General features: G+C 35.7%; 5 protein-coding genes across 6 annotated transcripts; 1 reads left to right on the forward strand and 4 right to left on the reverse strand.

The window, feature by feature from the left end:
- Nucleotides 1-957: 957 nt before the first annotated feature.
- On the reverse strand, nt 958-2,713 carry LOC111805910 (SKP1-like protein 1B). The gene is made up of 2 exons (XM_023691200.1): nt 2,285-2,713; nt 958-1,346 (listed from the first exon to the last, which is right to left on the reverse strand). The coding sequence occupies exons 1-2, from the start codon at nt 2,582-2,584 to the stop codon at nt 1,173-1,175; spliced, it is 474 nt and encodes a 157-aa protein (XP_023546968.1). The 5' UTR covers nt 2,585-2,713; the 3' UTR covers nt 958-1,172.
- A 392-nt stretch (nt 2,714-3,105) lies between these two features.
- On the reverse strand, nt 3,106-6,336 carry LOC111805008. Its single transcript, XM_023689864.1, has 3 exons — nt 6,106-6,336; nt 4,727-5,194; nt 3,106-3,897 (listed from the first exon to the last, which is right to left on the reverse strand). Exons 1-3 carry the CDS (start codon nt 6,205-6,207, stop codon nt 3,211-3,213), a joined length of 1,257 nt encoding a protein of 418 aa, XP_023545632.1. The 5' UTR covers nt 6,208-6,336; the 3' UTR covers nt 3,106-3,210.
- A 1,027-nt stretch (nt 6,337-7,363) lies between these two features.
- LOC111804690 (GDSL esterase/lipase EXL3-like) lies at nt 7,364-9,202 on the reverse strand. Its single transcript, XM_023689443.1, has 5 exons — nt 8,807-9,202; nt 8,589-8,719; nt 8,136-8,369; nt 7,737-7,992; nt 7,364-7,628 (listed from the first exon to the last, which is right to left on the reverse strand). Exons 1-5 carry the CDS (start codon nt 9,192-9,194, stop codon nt 7,438-7,440), a joined length of 1,200 nt encoding a protein of 399 aa, XP_023545211.1. The 5' UTR covers nt 9,195-9,202; the 3' UTR covers nt 7,364-7,437.
- A 1,752-nt stretch (nt 9,203-10,954) lies between these two features.
- On the reverse strand, nt 10,955-13,069 carry LOC111804691. The gene is made up of 2 exons (XM_023689444.1): nt 12,914-13,069; nt 10,955-11,708 (listed from the first exon to the last, which is right to left on the reverse strand). The coding sequence occupies exon 2, from the start codon at nt 11,546-11,548 to the stop codon at nt 11,075-11,077; it is 474 nt and encodes a 157-aa protein (XP_023545212.1). The 5' UTR covers nt 11,549-11,708; nt 12,914-13,069; the 3' UTR covers nt 10,955-11,074.
- A 1,576-nt stretch (nt 13,070-14,645) lies between these two features.
- On the forward strand, nt 14,646-19,705 carry LOC111805071 (hippocampus abundant transcript 1 protein). 2 transcript variants are annotated; one of them, XM_023689943.1, is made up of 14 exons: nt 14,646-14,868; nt 14,940-15,051; nt 15,151-15,263; nt 15,787-15,996; nt 16,066-16,268; nt 16,621-16,693; nt 16,974-17,060; nt 17,257-17,337; nt 17,476-17,508; nt 17,662-17,715; nt 17,804-17,845; nt 18,522-18,600; nt 18,681-18,751; nt 19,381-19,705. In XM_023689943.1, the coding sequence occupies exons 1-14, from the start codon at nt 14,704-14,706 to the stop codon at nt 19,456-19,458; spliced, it is 1,401 nt and encodes a 466-aa protein (XP_023545711.1). In that variant the 5' UTR covers nt 14,646-14,703; the 3' UTR covers nt 19,459-19,705. The 2 variants fall into 2 exon arrangements, with proteins under 2 accessions (XP_023545711.1, XP_023545712.1); XM_023689944.1 differs by having other exon boundaries at nt 15,874-15,996.
- Nucleotides 19,706-19,727: the final 22 nt, after the last annotated feature.

Here is a 19,727-nt window from a genome sequence, read left to right on the forward strand (position 1 = left end):
GAGAAGTCCACCTAGCTATTGTCAATGACAACAACGTTCTTCTTGTGTTGCTTCGAATACACTTTCGTGATTGTTTCATTAGAGCTAACCAAATCATCGCAAAATAAGCCAGATTTATTAGAGTCTATTTGGAATAACTTTTTCTTCTAGTTCTTTTTTAAAGGGTTGTGGCTCATCTACTGACAACATTACAGACCAAAAATGATATTTTGCATCGAGAAATAGGTTGAGAGTTTTAAATCAAAGGTTTTTTGTCCTAAACCCTTCCAAGAAATTGGCATTGAGTTCTTTTAGCGCCAATTTATCGCAGATTTCCAATGATGGGAAGCTGGTGACGGCGGTGCGAGGTTGTCGGAGTGGACAACGCGACGAGAAAGAAGGAAAGTTCAGAATCTGAAGAACCACGCGGCGGCTGAGACGTCTCTTCACTCCATTGTGATTCAGAAGCTATTGAGCACCAAAGCCCATGTCGGTCGTCAGGTTGCCGCCACTCACCATTTCAAGCTATAGACCTATGGCTTCCGCAATCGAATGACCATCATCGACTCCGATAAAACCCTAATTTGTATGCACAATGCTTTGAATTTCATTGGCTCATTGGTCCGACAAAAGGGTCGATTACAGCATGAATGAATATGACGTCTAATGATTCTATGTTTATTATGTTGTAGACATTGCAGACGCTATAAATCTTTTGGATAAGCTCGTTGATTTGAAGTTTAATGGGGTTTTGAGCAGAGCTATGGGTTTTCATGGACCCAAGAGTAAGTGTCAATGCAAATTCCTCTAACTAACAGACCAACAAAATATGAAGTAATTATGCACTTCAAGACAGAAATCATTCTTCCCTCGACCAACAAAGCCAGAATCCATATCTGACAGTGAATAATCATCCACCTAAAACCTGTGATTCCATACTAATTCAAACTGGAAAGTAATGTGTAATGAAACCTTTCATGAAGCAGCAATCACGGGTTCATGTTTATGTTAAAGAAAAGATGCTGAAGTCAGGTAAGTTGGATGAAAGATAAGATAACACGATTGTAGAATATAGTCTCAACACCCAACGAACATCACAGAGTTTAACATAACACACAGAACAAGCATCATACATTACCATGCGACAAGAGAAAAGTACCATCATATCAGAGTTTCACTCCTTTATTTCTTTTCTATTCAAAGGCCCACTGGTTCTCCCTACGAACCTCCTCCTCTTCCTCGGGCGTAAAGTCGTTCTTGATGTTAAATGTCTTGCGGATCTCCTCAGGAGTCTTCCCCTTGATCATGTCAGCCACTGTCTGACATGTCAAATCTAGCAAGCTTTTGATGTTGAGATAGTTTGCAGCCTGCAAAGATGTGAAGGAAAAAGAAGAAGTCACGGTGATGGTATTTGGGGGACCTTCAAATGATTCAAGCAAGAGTTCTAATGAATATAACATCCTTCCTTCACCCATGTCCGCTCACAACTAATTTATAAGACCTAACCAGTCCATACATGTAGAGCAGGTGGAGTGGTTCAATGGGAACTCATTAAACATCTAAAACATAAACAATTCTTACAACCCAAAAGGATTTAGGTGGATTCAAGATAATACTAGTTTCAAAAAATACCTTATTAGGAAGGATCAAAAGCAGAATTAATTCAAAGATTGGATTGAACATGATAAACAAGTAGAATGGTATTAGGAATACTCGTGTGGCTATTGCTGGTAGTTCTAGAATTTCATCATACGATAAACAAGAAACATCGCGCATGATTCGAGGGTATAATTCCTAACAAAGGTTGCAGCCAAACGTTTGATATATCAAGGCTTCCCAATGACAAATATGTATAAACCTTCCACACAATGCCCTTGTAAATCAACAAATGGGCTCCCCTATCGACTCCAGGAGGCATTCCCCCCTAACTAAATAGATCATATATTTCTGCAGAAGGCATTCACGTTTCAGTAATTTCATATCATCCCATTTAACAATTTGTGATATCTCATTCAGGCATCAGACCAAAACAGAAAACGCTCTATGCAAACGTAGAATAAGTATCGATGCTAGAACCGAAAGAACCTTACCCCAAATCTAAGAGGCACTGAAACCCTAGACCCCAAATTTAACCACAAAAAAGGAGCAAATAACCGGTTACAAACGCAATCGAAGGGCATAGATACAAAGAGCAAAAAAAAAAAAAAAAAAAAAAANAAAAAAAAAAAAAAAAAAAAAAAAAAAAAAAAAAAAAAAAAAAAAAAAAAAAAATCAAGAAAACTTGAAGAAAGTAGAATGGACAAACCAGAATGAGATCGAACAAGGTGGCTTGGTCGACTTTGACGAATTCGCTGTCCCAAGTCTTGAGGTCATCGTCGACGGAGCCAGTACGATCCTCCGGCTTGGGGGACTCGACATGCTTCTTGCAGTACTCGATAACCTTAGACAAGATCTTGCTGTTGACGTTAGGGAGAGGGATTCCACTATCGGCGCAATCGTCTTCAATCATGTGCTTGATCGTCTGTGACTCCAAGGCCACAGCTTCGTCGACCTCAAAGATCTCGCCATCGGAACTCTTCAACGTGATCTTCCTGCCTGAAGACATGGTGCCGTATTTCGCTTTCTGGAAGATTCGATGAGGTCTCAAACCCAGACCGAGGCGCTGCGTTGCGAAACGAAGAGAGTAATCTGACCACAAACACGTCTCTTAAGATTAAAATCCACCGATGATAACCCACTCCCCTTTATAGAAAACTTTTATTTTTCACCAAAAAAAAAATAAATAATAATAATAATAATTTTATATACGATAAAATTTTAAAAATATTTAAAATTAAAAAATTATAAGTGCATGAACAAAATAAATAGCTTGACATATTTAGTTCTAAAACTTTTATTTGACAAAAAATTTAAAAATTTATAAGTTCACAAACAAAATTAAGAACAAAAATCAAAATTTTAGGACTAAAAATGTAATTTAACAATTACAAAAACGTTCTTCGATCTTCATTCTCAAGAAACGAATGCTTTTTTTTCATCGATATCTGCGTCTGTTTGAAAGAAAAATTCGAATATTTTTAGTCAAATTTCAAAAGTAAAAAGAATACCATAATTGGGAACAACAAATGCAGCCAAATTCAATACTTTACCATATATTTTGTATGAAGAACATCTGCCGAATGGCCCTCAGATTCAGCCAATTTGTTATAACAATATACCAAATCACATAATTCAGAGAGACCAATTAGAGCTAACAAGGAGAGCCATCGCCTTGGCATTGCCGTCTGTCACATATGCAATCCCTGGCTTTAACTTGAATCGCTTGTTCATATTCAATGTCACATAAGATTCAGCCTTAAACTGATCACTTTCTTGTGGGCCGCCAACAATTCCACTTAAACTCATTCCCCACCCTAATGCATCTTCGTTGTTGTTGTTGTTGTTCTTATCAGACATTGATACAGCCCATTGTATTTGTTTTGGATTTGATTGGTTCAGCTCAACCCAACCTCCAATTCTGGTTGCTTCGTCGAGTTCCGACTCCAGAAGTAAAGCAATGGATCTCCTTGAAATAGCTTTCCCGGGGTCGGGTGCCTCGACTGTTTCGGGAGATTCATGTCGAGTCTTCAGACAGACTGGAATCGTAAGAGCTCCAAGGTTGAGATTAGATGGTTTCGGTACTTCGAGAAGACCTAGAAGCGAGAGTTTTGTTGCTCTTGGAAGTTGACATACCAGTTGCCCAAAAGTGCCAAGGTCATGTTGAATCCGATCTAAACTTGGCTGGTTTCTCTCTGTGGAAATGAATTGAGCTATGGAAGCTGTGACATTGGATTTTCTGACCGTTAAACCAATGGCACCACCGTTAGGCTGATCCAAAAGGGGTGGTCCATATGATGAAATATCAGTAAGACCCTTTTCCTACCACATAGAAGCACCATTCTCAGATTAACTTCATAAATTATAAACCAAATCAATAACGTGATAACGCGTTCTTAGTAAAATATACCGGGGAGCATCCACAAACATATGATATTATATGCATACATGATAACAGGGCTCCGGGAAAGTATTACACAGACAAAAGTAGCACCAAATAATTAACATATTGGTAGCGAGGACGAAGATTACAAGAGAATCATATAATATATCTCACATAAACATAACCCATTTCACACACTCTGTGAGATTCCGCATTGGTTGGAGAGGAGAACGAAACATTTTTTTGTAAGGGCGTGGAAACCTCTTCCTAGCATAGGGGAAGTCCGAAAAAAAAAGCTCAAAGAGGACAATATCTGCTAGCAGTGGACTTGGGTCGTTACACCCTCTCTCTCTTTATGTCCATGAAACAACTTTTACATGAAAGCTCCTAACAATTGTATCGGGGAAAGTACACCTACCCGAATAACTCATCCCGTGTCAAGCTAAAAATAGAAGCCAATCCACTCGCTATATCTTATACTTGTGAGTGTTCAAACCAGTTTGTGCGAACTTCAACTAATCACACGAGACAATTGCTCGACTCTATAACATTTGGTTGTTAGAAAGCTTCTAACACTTCAATATCTTACATAGGAAATCATCATACTATTTGAACACATTCCCCTAAAATCTGGTTATAACGCATTTAATGGGATGGTTTACTTCATCTTAACTACTTCAGAATCACCGCAACCTAAGAACATCACACGAAATTACATACTAGTCCAATCAACTCATATAGAACTTCATAAGCATAAACTAAATATACCTGATGAGAAGGATTTGCAAGTACAGCAACATCCCGACATCGAGCTCCAACAGGGACAACAATTGCAGACATCCAATCTCTCACATTGGCCTTATAAAGAACTTTAGATAGAGTAAGTTCACGTCCAGAATCGACACCAGAATCCACCATGGCTTTCTGATTCGCTACAAACTCTGCGACAAGAGAATCACTCTCTCTTACAGTTGTTTCAAAAGTCAATCTCGAGTGAATTCCTGTTGAGATCCCTGCTCTACGAAGTGCATTGAAGCTATGATTATCAATAACACTCATCAATAGCAATGCACCCACCATATGAACCTCGCCCTTTACATGGGTGGCGTTTTCTTGGAATGGACTACTCCTCTGTGTATTGTAAAAGGATAAAATCTTCTCTACCTTGTCTTGTCTGTCCCTGATTCTCATTATATCAGAAAATGCTTCCCTTTGTAGCCGCTTCATGATTTCAATCTGAAATAATGAACCAGCAAGAACTTTTAATTACCATGCCATACAAATTTGTGGTACCAATGAAATCATCAAGTTGCAGAACTTTGTGATTGAAATGGACAACTTGAAAAGAAATCAAATCACTGGTAAGAGAAAACGAGAATTCATTTTAGATGATATTCATAAGCATGCCTTGATCATGTCCTCGTTAGGCTTTCCCTTCTGAACTTCTCCTCAAGGTTTTAAAACGCGTCTATTAGGGAGAGGTTTCCACACCCTTATAAGAAATGGTTCGTTCTCCTCTCAAACCGATATGGGATCTCACAATCCACCCCCTTGGGGGCCAACGTCCTCACTGACACACCACTCGGTGCCTAGCTCTAATACCATTTGTAACAATCCAAGCCCACCGCTAGTAGATATTGTCCTCTAAGAGTCTTCTCTTCGGGGCTTCCCCGGAGAGGTTTCCACAACCTTATAAGAAATTTTTCGTTCTCCTCTCAAACTGATGTGGGATCTCACAATGTATATCCAAAATCAGCACACCCTTGATAACTACTCGATACAAATTCAAAGTATTCCTCTCTCGGGCATCCCACAAATAATTTCTCATTAACCACTCAGTAGTCATTTACACAATCGTATCAATTTCCAAAGCCAAATAGAGAACATTCATTAAAATTCAAGCCAAGAGGTTCATCAAGAAGGATAGCCATAGGGCAATATTCAACAATGTTAACACATAGCCATCAAGTTTTGGACATTAAAACTTCCTACAGAAACGAGCCACTAAAATCGAAGTCTCCATGTCCAAAACACAACAGGAAATGAACTGGAAACTAAAACCAGCATCATAGGAACAACCAGAACCGCCAATATTCAGACGTGAAGAAACACATTACGATATTACATACAAAAATAAAAACCATTACCGGACTGCGGCGAGATGATTTCTCGCGGCGATGAACTAAGCCATCAAAGAAACTCTGAGTTGCAGTCCCAAAACCTTTTAATTTGTCGACAACAAGCTCCATATTTGAGGAACCTGAAGAACAGTTGCTTGGACCGACCAGATTTCTAGTCTAGGGTTTCCTTTTCGATCTTCAAACAATGGAATTCGAGTTGAAGCTCTGAAATTGAAAGATCGGCGCCAATTTCTCAGTGAATTTCAACTCGCATCTATTCAGTAATTAAGAATTTAGAACATCGTCAAATCATTTCAAAATCATTTCAAAATTAGAGTAAAAATGGTAAAAGATGGTCAAATAGTATGACTTTTCCCTTTCCTCCTTTAAAAAAAAAATATTAAAAAAAAAAAATTGCAACAAAAAATATTATCAAAATTATTCATTAAAAATATTTCTTTATAATTTAAATAAAAAATAATTCAAATTTTTAGTTAAAATATCATTATATATGAAAATAACGGGAATTTTCAACATTAAATATTTATCAGAATTTTCTAATATTTTTTAGGTTTTCCGTAAAGACTAGGCGACACAAGGAGTAGAAAATAAATCGTTCCCTCCTCATTGTTCGACCTGTTCAAAGTGGGTCCCACCATGTCGAGACTCGCAAATTAAAATTTGTGTTAGATTTATTTTTTAAATACAAGGTTTAATAATTGAAATTAAAAGAAAAAAAAATAGGCAAATAAATATTTATCTACCAACTAAATTTCATAATTGATACTCAATTAAATATAGATTTAAATAAATAAAGCTGGCCATTATAAATTACATCAACTACAAGTAGTTATAACTCATTAATTTCCTCTTTTTTATAAATAAAATTATCTAATTAATTCTTTATTTGGGGTAAAAACATTTATCATTAATTAATCACAATTATTTTACTTGATTTATCCTAATATTCTTATTACAATAATTAATTAAATTATTTTCACGAAAAAGTATGTCATTTTCTTTTAACCAAAATTACTAAATATGTAAATTAAAACGACTTATTCTATATTTTCAAATGTATTTAATCTCATTATTTTTATAAACTTTATATTAAAATATATATATTTATGAAAGTATCGTCGTTAGCCTCACGGTTTTAAAATGTGACCTGAAGTCTTGCTCTGATACTATTTGTAACAACTTAAGCCCACCGCTAGTACATATTATCCATCTCGGCTCGTTACGTATTGTCGTTAGTCTCACAATACTATTAGGGAGATGTACGTGTAACTTAATGTTGAGTTTATTAAAATTTCGAGAAAATTATTGTGACATTGTTTACTGTTAAATCAATTAGAACTATAGAAAGCGAGAAATATATCTTTGGATGATAGGAGCAACAAGGAGGGTGTAAGTTGTTTGCGTGGGATGAAAGCTATCCCAAAACACGTACTTGGTGCTATCGGGGCAAGTCTTCACGAACTTATTGCACAAAAACGTCACCTCAATTAACCCGCTTCCACAACACCCTCTATCTGCAACTTCGAATCCTGAAAATCGTTAGCCAATTAGTTAGCTCCGAGTCGAAATACGGTAGGATATGACAGTGACCTAGAATTAAGTCAGTGTCAGTATACTGTATTTGAAGGTGAACATACCATATTTAACGTAGTTTAGGATGACATCAAGTAAAGGGTTGTAAATATCCACGTAAACCACTCTACTATCCGGGAGTATAGTTTGAAGGTGATCCAGAGTAGAATGCAACTTCCCGTTGAAAAGCTTTGCAGCATTATTATACTGATTCACACACGCCCTTTGAATCCCGCCCGCCAAAGTTCTCTGCGACGGTACGCATCCGAGCGGTGGAGTCGAGAAGAAGCCAATTCTTCGTGCACCAGCTGCATACAGTTCCTTTGCAGGAGAAAAACACGAAAGTTTAATAACCCTGTTTATAGAATTGAAGCACTAAATAGACACAGACGTGAAAGTTTACGAAACTAAACGTGTAATGGAACAGTGGGTTAAGCTCGGAGTTCGGGTTTAGGGTTTACTACCTCGACGAAAGCGGAAGCGGATCGAGCCATGAAATCAGTATAGGAATCAATGGTGAAGTGAAGTTGTCTTATTCTTGCAAGATAAAAGGTGTTGGCTATGTCATTGCTGCCAGCCACCACAAGGTAAAGGCTATTGACTATTATGAACTTTGCTCTTTCTTCTCCTACAACCCCTTCTAGCTTCTTCTTGTATGCTCTGAAATTTGCTAATTGATCCTCAAGTGATATCGCTGGCTGAAATTTCAAAAAAATTTCATTTGAATTTACCTTAAATTAATTTTATCCTTGGTGGATCATTGACAAAAAGTTACCGCGATAGTGACAAGTAGTCGATTAAATGGATTAAACCGCGTTAAAATTTTCATAAACTTTCAAATTACCATAAGTAATTTAGTGATTTTTAATAGAAAAAAAGTGAGATGAGTTTATATATATATATATATAGATATATACGGCTGTTTGAGAGGTCAGAGGGTCGAATCCAGCTCCACCAGAAGCAAAGTTGACGCCAGTAATTAGCTCTTCGGGTTGAAGATTTGGGTCGGCATATGGTGGCAAGAGTTCTTTGATACCGAGGGCATCAGCTAACAAAAACGAAAAAAGGAATTCAAACTCTTCGTTCGGTTTCTACAATTACGTTATACGTATATTCAAAAGCAAATTGTTTATACCTACTAGGTCAGAGGGAACCCTGCCGTTAGAGAATCGGCCGGTCGGGCGTCCATCAGAGAAATCCCTACCGTAGGGCGGGTAGTTACACTTAGCTTGAGTAATGACATTATTGTTGTTGCCCGTATCGACGATCGAGTCGCCGAAGACGAAGACGGCGGGAACCGAGTACCCGGGAGGGATCGTTATAGCAGGAATTGCAGGACGGAGATGCAAAAGGAGCAGTAGAGACAGAAAAAACATGAAATTCAGTGAAGGAGGAGGCATTTTGTGAAGCTTAGGGCCTTTAATTTTGGGATGATATTTATATGTGTAGCTATGTTGAGGGCCTTTGTGGGTTTGGTTCTTCAAATTTAATGCCGACGGTGAAGAGCTGGTCAGTGCCACCATGGCCTCACTGTTTCTAGCCATAGAAGGTGAACCACAACGTGTACTAATCCAATTTTTTAAATTTTTAATTCTAATATATATATATAAATTTTTAAGAATTTTGATAAATAAAGATGAAATAATTGAAGATGGATAGCAATGGACCTTAAATTTTTTAATTATTATTATTATTATTATTATTATTATTATTATTTGCTGTTTCATTAAAAGAGTAGGTTGGCAGATTTGGGTTACAATCAAGTTATTATATTGTATTATACAATCAACATTTTATGTCATAATTTATTTTGCAGCTCAAAAGCCCAAACAATATTCTGCAATATCAACTACCTCATTCAATGACCATAAATAACAAGTTCAAAATTCTCAAACTAACCCACTTTATTTATTTATTTATTTATTATTATTATTATTATTAGTTTGAATGAAAATTTAAAAATTTTAATCGGTTAAGTTTAGCTAACTGAGCTGCTCGGTTGATGCTCGTTTTAAGTTATAGTTGACTTCATTATATTTTGTTATTTTGGTTATTTCCACATGGGTTGTTCGGAAAATTTGGAGAACTATATTAATTAATATTAACCCGGTGAAATAATGATAGTTGAATGTATTTTGATTGCATTTATTTTTCATAGGGTCGCTCCTTCATTCATAATTATAGTTGATAGAGAGTCGTCAACTAACCTCTAATACTGTATCAAGTTACAGGATCACACCTCATATGTTCATAATGATTTAAATAGCATGTCAAAGTAAGCTCAAGCTCGGACAAGTTAGTTGTGAGGGTCTTGAAAGAGAAGTAGTCTATAATTTATGAAAGTTCTATCGATGAACGATTTCAGTTGAATGGTTATAGTCATCCAAGTAAGGGTACTTCCTAAATATTCTTATACTTGTTCATACTATTCTTTCTCTTTAGAGGGTGACTAAACTTGCGTACTAGAGGATCAAGTAATAGTTTGATGCAACTCAAATAGTTAAGACATTGTATCTGTGATGATGTCCCACATTGGTTGGGGAGGAGAACAAACCACCATTTATAAGGGTGTGTAAAGGGTGGATTGTGATGTCCCACATTGGTTGGGGAGGAGAACAAACCACCATTTATAAGGGTGTGAAAACCTTCCCCTAGCATACGCGTTTTAAAGCCTTGAGGGGAAGCCCGCAAGGGAAAGCCTAAAGAGGACAATATCTGCTAGCGGTAGATCTGGGTCGTTACAAATGGTATCAAAGCCAGACACCAGACGATGTGTCAGCCTTCTCGTTGTTCCCTGAAAGGGGGTAGACACGATTGAGGGGAAGCCCGCAAGGGAAAGCCTAAAGAGGACAATATCTGCTAGCGGTAGATCTGGGTCGTTACAAATGGTATCAAAGCCAGACACCAGACGATGTGTCAGCCTTCTCGTTGTTCCCTGAAAGGGGGTAGACACGATTGAGGGGAAGCCCGCAAGGGAAAGCCTAAAGAGGACAATATCTGCTAGCGGTAGATCTGGGTCGTTACAAATGGTATCAAAGCCAGACACCAGACGATGTGTCAGCCTTCTCGTTGTTCCCTGAAAGGGGGTAGACACGAGGCAGTGTGCCAGTAAGGACACTGGGTCTAAAGGGGGGTGGATTTAGGGGCGGTCCCACATCGATTGGAGGAAGGAAAGAGTGTCAGCGAAGATGCTGGGCCCCGAAGGGGAGTGGATTGTGATGTGTTACATTGGTTGGTTGGGGATGGGGAGGAGAACAAACCTATAATATTCTAAGTGAACATGTAAGAAAATTTGCTTCCCTCTCTGGGCGTAGTGAACTTGTAAAGAAGAATTCTAATGTTTTCCAAATTAAAAAAAAGGGTGAGAAGTGCAGCAATCTTAATACATTCAACATATAAGATATCAGGGTCGATCTCGACCACTTTGTTTCTTATCAATCTCCTGCCTCTGCTTCTCAGCAAGCTTGTCAAGAGCCGACTGCACTGCATCACGCCCACCAATGAGAAGTCTGGTCACAATTTCTGGATCAGTCTCAAAGCGGGCGTCCTCAAACTCCTTCCGTGCATTCTGCCTGAGAACATCTCGCCACAAGACACCTCGAGAATCTGGCCACATAAAGAATCGAGTTGCACGGAGAATGTCCCTGTAGAGACTTAGAGCCTCACGTCGAGTGCTGGTGAGGCGTCGCTGAGTTATCAATTCTTCTTCATCGTCGTCAAAGGACTTTTCTTTCTTTACCACATGTCTGTCTAAGAGTTCATCAATGGTGTCTGGACCATTATGCAGAGCTCTAGGGCGATAACCAATTTTATTGCAAGCCAGAAAGTTCTTGTGAGTTGACAGCTTAACACATTTTTCTACCAACCTCATGCTCATCTCTCCTCCACAGCAGAGGTCAACTGGATAATTTAAATATTTCCTTTCGCGCTCGAAGGCGCAATGCCGAATGATTTTCTAAGGACCGGGTCTATGTGCAGCAATCTCAATCAACTCCCTATCATGATTGTGGACAATATGCTTATAGCCTTACCAATTCCTACAAAGTACCAATGAAAACATCATGGGAAATTAAGAAGAGTGAGAGAGCAGGTATGATAAATTACTACCATCAAAGAAAACTGGATTGAAAAAGTGTATTAAAAATAGTTTATATAAACTCTATGAACGATAAATGGCACATGAAGTCAAAACAAAAGCCCCATGGATATCATAATACATATGAAATTCCATTTTGTTGCATAGCACAAACCAAACCATTTTAGTCAAATAAATTGACACTTCAAGTCAGTAGAAGATTTTTTATAATCCAAAAAGATATCCATAGCATAGTCTAAAAGGTCAATGGGAGAGTCCAAGCCATTACAAGTGCTTGGGGTTCAGTATTGTAATTTTCCTTCTTACATCGCAATGCAATTTCAGTGTTATTTTCTGTCAATTTCTATTGCGAGATCAGAGTCCTATCAATTGGTATTAGAGCATCAATTTTGACCAGAATCTTGATCTAGAGCTGGTGCTAAAGTTACTGAGATTATCGTGCAAAATTAAATATATCATGGAATCAATGCAACTGGCTTTAGAAGAAATGCAAAAATGGATTCAGGTTTGCTAAAGAAAAAGGACTGTGATTAACATTTACAAACAAAATCATGCCAGCATTATTGTAGATCCAAAACATGTTTATGTTAACCTCTCTCTTAATTCTCAAAATGTCACAAACGTTACTCGTACTATTACAACTTTTAGAAATTCGTCCAACAACCAAGAATGTTATAGCTATAAGTCTTTTCCTTCTTCAAGATCATGGAAAGAATATTAAAATTCATTATATGTCATTAATCAAGCCTCTGGCAGTATGTGATAGCGCTAAAATACAATATACGGCTGTTAATCAATAACTACTACCAAGTGAAGAATTGCAAAGAGTTTCGAGAAGGAATTGCAGCTTCCATAGGTCAAATCCACCGTACTCAGCCTAGAATAAAGTGATAAACGCCAGTTTTTCACAAATGTGCATAAGTAATAAACAAAACAGCAATTACAATCATCAAATCCTCAATCCATTCTCATGCTGGAAGAACATGTACATTCAATGCTAATTAATCTATGATAGATGACTCTGGAACAACATTTGGGAACAGTGAGAGAGATATAGCGAACAATAACACAAAAATAATCTAATCGTGATTTCAGCAACCCTAACACAACAGAATCTCAAAGGAAAATGAAAATTCACGAACAAACCTCGAAGCAGCCAGGCGAAGAAGATTGAGGGGAGGGACGATTGATAGAGATAAGCTGGAAGGAACAGGATCAAGCGTCTTTGAAGGCGCGTAAACTTGAGGATTCAGCTGACACACGAAGAAAGGGAAGAGTTCGCAAGAACAGGGAAAAGGGAGAATCGGAAGGGTAAACATGGTATTTATAACAATTTTTTAAATTATAAAATTTAGTCCAATTTTTTAATTTCTTATTTTTTTTGTTCCTAAATTTTTAATTAATTCAAAATTTTAAAAATTAAACTTTCACTTTTTTTTTTTAATTAATTCCATTAATTAAAAAATAATTTACAAATATACATATATTTAAATTTTTAAAATTAAATTTATAATGGAACATTTTTTAATAAAAAAAAACGTTACTTGCACGGCTCCTCAATGAATCCAATGTGAAGCAGAAAGGGGCAGAGGGACTTAGAAGCCACTCATCCATCATTTTCCCCTTTTTTTTTTCAGTTAAATAATAATTAAAATAAAAAATAAAAATAAAAGAAAAGACAATATATATATATATATATATATTTTTTTTTTTTTATAAATATAATATGTATCAAATTTATCTATTAAATTAGACTGTATGATTGGATAAATATTATAATATTTATATATTTATATATCATGCCAATATTGTTAATACGCATTTACGTAAAACAATTAAACAATTAATTTAATTAAAATTACATATTAAAAGTTTATAAATGGAAATAGAATAAATGGTATTTTTCACTTTCTCTTTACTCATTGTTTTATTGAACACATAGATTCAATTTCCCATCATTTCGTTTTAACTGAAAGTTTATTACTTTTATCGATTTCATGAATTAAATCATGAATGGTTACCATTCTTTGTATCATCAAAATTTCATATATATATATATATAATTTAATATTTATAATAAAAATTTTAATCCCTCTTTTAAAATAAAAATATAAACTTTATTTAAAATACGTGCATGCATCACGGGATTGGCGACTTACCCATTCAATGACTTTGACACTAAACGTTCAAAAAATGGGATACTATCGGGTCGGATGAATTCAATAATTGACGTTTGTTGGTATTCCAGCCTTCCTTCTCATTTCAAGGCCTATCCAAAAAAGAATCCAGTGTTTCTTGGTCATGATTATCTGAATAGGGCGAACTGTCCCATGGTTTGTTTCGAAACAAAACAATTAAAATTAGGCTCGTTTAACTGGAATGTGTTAACCGTCTAACTTTCCTTTTCACTGGAACCAAAATTCAAATATATATAACTTTTAAAATAATTGAATAATGTCTTAATTAATTGAAATTTTAAATTTTCTACCATGTTGATTCGTGCCCCTCAAATAATTTTCTTTATAATTTGCATGAAATTTTCAATTTTGTGACTAATTAATTATTTAATATCAAAATGACTATTCTGACTTTATCGGATAGATTCTTAAACTTTTAATATTTTTAATTTTGTGTCTAATAAATTATGTATTTACTCTTGAGTAAATACAAAATTAAAAATTAAATTATGTTTAATTTTTAATTTTTAATTTTATATTAATTAATTAATTATTTTATTATTATTTATTTATTTTTGTCAAAATTGAAACTTGGAAGAAACTATTTGATATTGTTGTTAACTTTTATGGTTAGCCCATTATATATGTGGGTGTTGTACGCAATAAACAATAATTAATTAGGCGTTACTTATAGTGGGGGAGTGGCCTTTATCTCCAAGCTTTCAACTTCCGGTTGGCTCACAGAGAAGAAGAAGAAAAATGGAAGGGTTTTCGAAGCTAACCCATTTGTTGATGATGGGGTTTCTATACACTTTCGCAACCACGATGGTCATTCCGGCTATTACCGATGTCACCATGTCGGCTCTCTGTCCCGGTCGAGACGAGTGTTCCGTGGCCATTTACTTTACTGGGTTTCAACAAGTCGTAAGTTTCTTACAACATGACTTATAGTTTTGTATTGCAGTATAAATTTGATTAGTTTTTGAGGTATTTAGGTGACGGGGCTTGGTGCGTTTATTATGATGCCATTGCTTGGTAACCTCTCGGATAGGCTCGGGAGGAAGACTCTCCTCACTATTCCCATGATTCTCACTATCCTTCCCCTCGGTTCGTGTTGCTCGATGACCACGCTTTTAGATCTTGATCTTTTGTTTTGGTTAAATCGGTTTAAGAGATTAGGGTAAATTTAATGTTGTATGATTGCAGGGATTCTGGGGTATGGTAGGTCGAGGCATTTGTTCTACGTTTATTTTGTGTTGAAGTGTGTGACGAGTACGGTTTGTGAAGGGAGCGTTCAGTGCTTGGCCATCGCTTATGCGGTAAGATTTTCTCCCACATCGGCAGATTTAGTTTGCCTTTTCCTTTTTAATTTAAACTTTTATAAAGATTGTTCGATAAACGTGTCTTCAAAATGTCTAAAACGTGTTCAAAGCTAGTCAAAATTAATCATTTATAATCCTATTGGCAGTCCGAACTTTATTTTTTAATGCCAAAATTAAAAATTTGAAAAAATCTTGAATTAAAGTTTTTATTATGATTCTTAAAATTATTAATACAATTTTTTTAATACTAATAATTATTACGAGAATAAAATATGATTAAATTATAACAATTAAAATAGGATTTGAACAATATAATTGACATATACTATTTAAAATAAAATTTAATATTTAATAAATAGTTAGATTATCAATTTTGAATATTCATAAATTAAAAAAAAAAATCATGATTATTAAAAAACTTAAAAAACTTTTTAAAAGAAAAATTAGGGAATGTATTTAATATAAACTTAAAATTAGGACGAATAAAAATCCCCCGCCATTCTCGTGATCGTTCCAGCAGTCATTTGGCAGCTTTAACGCTGGCACCCTGAACATTCGACGCCATGGCCGTTCACTCATCACTTTGGGTTTATCTCTGCAACTACAGGCCGACAATGTACCGGCACACCAGCGAGCTTCTGCGTTCGGATTGCTATCGGCCGTTGGATCTTCTGCTTTCGTTTGCGGGACTCTCTGTGCTCGTTTTCTCTCCATTTCATCCACTTTTCAGGTACTCTCGGTTTTCTTTCTCTGAAATTTCGTTTGTACTCTGTGTTGAACTGCTTGTCTACTCGAATAGGTAGCGGCTTCCGTAGCGGCTGCTGCGGTAGTGTATATGAGGCTTTTCCTTACTGATTCTATCGCCGATTGCAATCTCTCTGCTCCGCTAGTGTCCGGGGAGAATGTAGAATCTGTTTCTTTGGATCCAGTTTCGCCCAGAAAAGAAAAGGTTATTACCGCATTTCCTTCAGTGAAGGACCTTTTTGCACTGTTGAAGACTAGGTATGTGTTAATTTGATCCGATTTTTGAATTTGATTTCCATTTGTGCCTTGAAGCTTGAAATTAGTTTCTAAGTAAAATTAATTCTAATATTAATGAACTTCAAACTCATTTGGAAAACACATAGCAGCATGGAGTCAGCGTATGTTAATTATCACATTATTTGATTTCACGAGGTCAAGTTAATTAGTAATGTATCCATTGATGGATTAGAATATATAGGAGTTCAAGTTACACTCTCGTTTCTGAGTAATCTCATAGTCATGGAGTTTGGATCAAATTGTTTGCTCTACGGGAAGATGATGAGTTTATTCTTAAATTTTCAATCTTCTTTCTCTTATTCATTGTTTGCAGCACGACAAAACAAGCAGCCATCGTTGCATTTTTTGGCAATCTCGCTGATGTTGGTCTTCATGCTTCAATACTGGTTAGTCTTTTGGTCCAAGGATCTAATCTGGGCCAGCTTTTTTCAATTTTTGACCGGTAGCTGAAATGCATCTCGTTGATCTCAATTTTGCTTGGGAAAACTGTTAGCTATAATTTAATTAGACTTGTTTGGTTTACTTTAAATAGAAAAGTGTTAGTCGTTGGTCATCAACCTCATCTTTCTCAGATTGCAAACTTCTGTTCGTGCCTAATGAATTTCAATTGAGTAGCTTGTCTTGGACAATTGATATGCTGACCTGTGTTTGATTCCCCACCTGCAGTACTATTTAAAAGCCAGATTTCACTTTAACAAGGATAAGTTTGCTGATTTGCTGATGATTTCTGGGGCTGCTTCGACTTTTTCACAGGCATGTCATACTATTTTATTTTAGTCTGTGTCTGCATTTCTTTCGATGTTAATCTTCCTCTGTTATCTGTTTAGAATATGTTAAAAAGAAGAAGTAGTAGCCTAAATTATCTGCCTGAGCTTAAAATTTTCAACCTACTGGTGAATTATCCGACGTGGTTCCACGTGTGTTCTTACCATTAAATGAATAATTTCAGCTACTTTTGATGCCCATCTTGGTTCCTGCTCTAGGAGAGGAAACGCTGCTCTCAGTTGGGCTCTTTTTCAACTGCGTTCATGTAAGCTCTCTAACGTTCTTCTTGCTTCTAAACTTAATAGTTGTGAATGTTATTCTAATCGTTCAATCTCACGTTAAGAATTTGAAAATGACTCAATTCATGGATGCTTGAATTTTTTTTATTGGGTTTTGAATGCAGATGCTTCTTCATAGCATTGCTTTGGCTGACTGGGTACGTCTTTGCAAATAAATGGGCAATGCAGCTTAATTCTTTTTAATAATTTTGGTTCATTATTTTATAAGTTTCTGTACTGATTTGAAATTCCGTTCTTCTCCATAAATTGCATCATGTCATGAAATGACTAATTTTGCTGTCATCAATCAGGTTGCCTATGTTGCTACAATGTTTTCCGTTTTGTTCGTTTTCTGGCAGCCTTGCGTGAGTGTCAAATTTCTTTAGCATTTAGGGTTTATTCTCAATTGATAATTTGATTGAACTTAATTTATTTCACATTTCTAATCCACAGCTGCGAAGCATAGTGTCAAAACAATTTGGTGCAAGCGAGCAGGTTAGTTTTCAAGAGCACTATCAACATTATCAATAATCTCTGAGCAGTTGACTGGCTATTTTATAATTTCATTTAGAGAGAAACTAGCTAATATTCTGATTCATTGATCTGTCAAAAATACCAAATATAACCTCACTATTTGTGGTCTTTACATGACAGTGGAATTGACCGCTAAATTCTAAGTTATTAGTTGAACAAACAAATTCTTAGTTATTAGTTGAACAAACAAATTCTTAGTTATTAGTTGAACTAACAACTTAACCAAACGGATCTGCTGAATAAAAATAAATAACTATATCATTATACATCTACCCCAACTTCAAAAAAGAGCCTGCCTTTGTGTTTAGGTAGAGAGAAACAAAAGAAGAAACTCTAGCTGGTTTTGGTGGTTTAAAATGGATTGAACTAATAGCATCAGCTCTCCAAAACTCTAATTGATTGACATGTCACATGCTTTCAAATACAACTTAACTTTGGCTTTTTAAAACCTTCTATGAAAACGGAAATAGCTAATAAGAAATCAATTGAAAAATCAAAATATGTAATCATATTTTAGCAAAATATGACTTTTGTTGTAACCAAAATCAACATTTGTAACCATTTTTTTTTAGAATCACATTCTGACTTGACTTTTGTTCTTAGCATAACAATATTCCTGGATTTGACTGATTACCAGGGTATGGCTCAAGGATGCATTTCAGGCATATCTTCATTTGCCAATGTTGTTTCTCCATTGGTTTTCTCTCCTTTAACTGGTAAGTTGCTTAAATTTGCTTTACATTGTGCAATGCAATAGCCAGAGATGACAACACTAACAGAGTTGTGGTGTTTTCAGCTTTGTTTCTCTCTGAAAACGCTCCATTTAATTTCCCTGGATTTAGCATCATGTGTGCTGGATCTTCTGCGGTAAGAATCTTTTATCCACTCCATTAACTGATGCCTATGGCTGCCCTGCTAGATGGATTTTAGTTTAAATTTGTATTCAAGTTTCATGATCTGAGTTTGGTTTGACTAGTCTTAACAACAATTTTCTAAATGGTCCTTCCTTTTATCACAGGGCTAAATTGTCCAAAACGTCCTTACTCTTAGCATATGTTGACCTTCTTTGGATGTGACGAAAAAATGACGTGCTTACTCTTAGCAATTTTCTATATCGTTCTACTTTATCATTTCAAAAAGCCTAATCTTTGCAATCCACTCCTTCCTAGTTTTTGTTAGGTTGAATCGACGATATAGTGTTACCTTTTTCATGTTACATTTTGACGATAGAGCGTTAACCCATAACTAGTTTTTCTTACTAATAAAGAAAACATGTTATGCAAGAAGTTGCTAACGTATAGAAGTGGTGATATCGATGATAATGCTTAGGAGATTCAACTAAACTAAAAGAATTATACTCTACTTCTAGAATGATAAGGATTAAAAGGATGAATTAAACATGAACTTATTTCTATTATATGCAAAATGGATTATGTCTTGCCCCTTTTGCAAACATTGTTTGTTCCATTTGATGGACATATTTTGTTTTGTTGCAGATGATAGCATTTGTTCAGAGTAGCATGATAAGGGCTCCTACCAAAGCCAGTATTAGCATCATCCATGTGGAAGTCTAGTTCTTGTTCTTCCACTGCATATTATTTTGTTGTTAAAAGAGTGTAAATATTTCATTGTTTATTGTCAAAAAAATAGGAAATTAAGGGATAAGAATTGTTTTTCCCCAGAATTTTTGTCAACAGCCATTTGTAAGTGACTTGTAAAATCAGTTATTATTATGGCTATTTATAATTCTGGAAGGAAAAACAATTTCTGATAAGAAATTTCAATAGATGACATAAATTATATCTGTATTTTTAAATGTCTTATAATTTTGTTGTATTTGTAA

Source organism: Cucurbita pepo, chromosome LG11 (assembly GCF_002806865.2).
Source record: "Cucurbita pepo subsp. pepo cultivar mu-cu-16 chromosome LG11, ASM280686v2, whole genome shotgun sequence".
In the NCBI taxonomy this organism is placed as follows: Eukaryota; Viridiplantae; Streptophyta; class Magnoliopsida; order Cucurbitales; family Cucurbitaceae; genus Cucurbita; species Cucurbita pepo.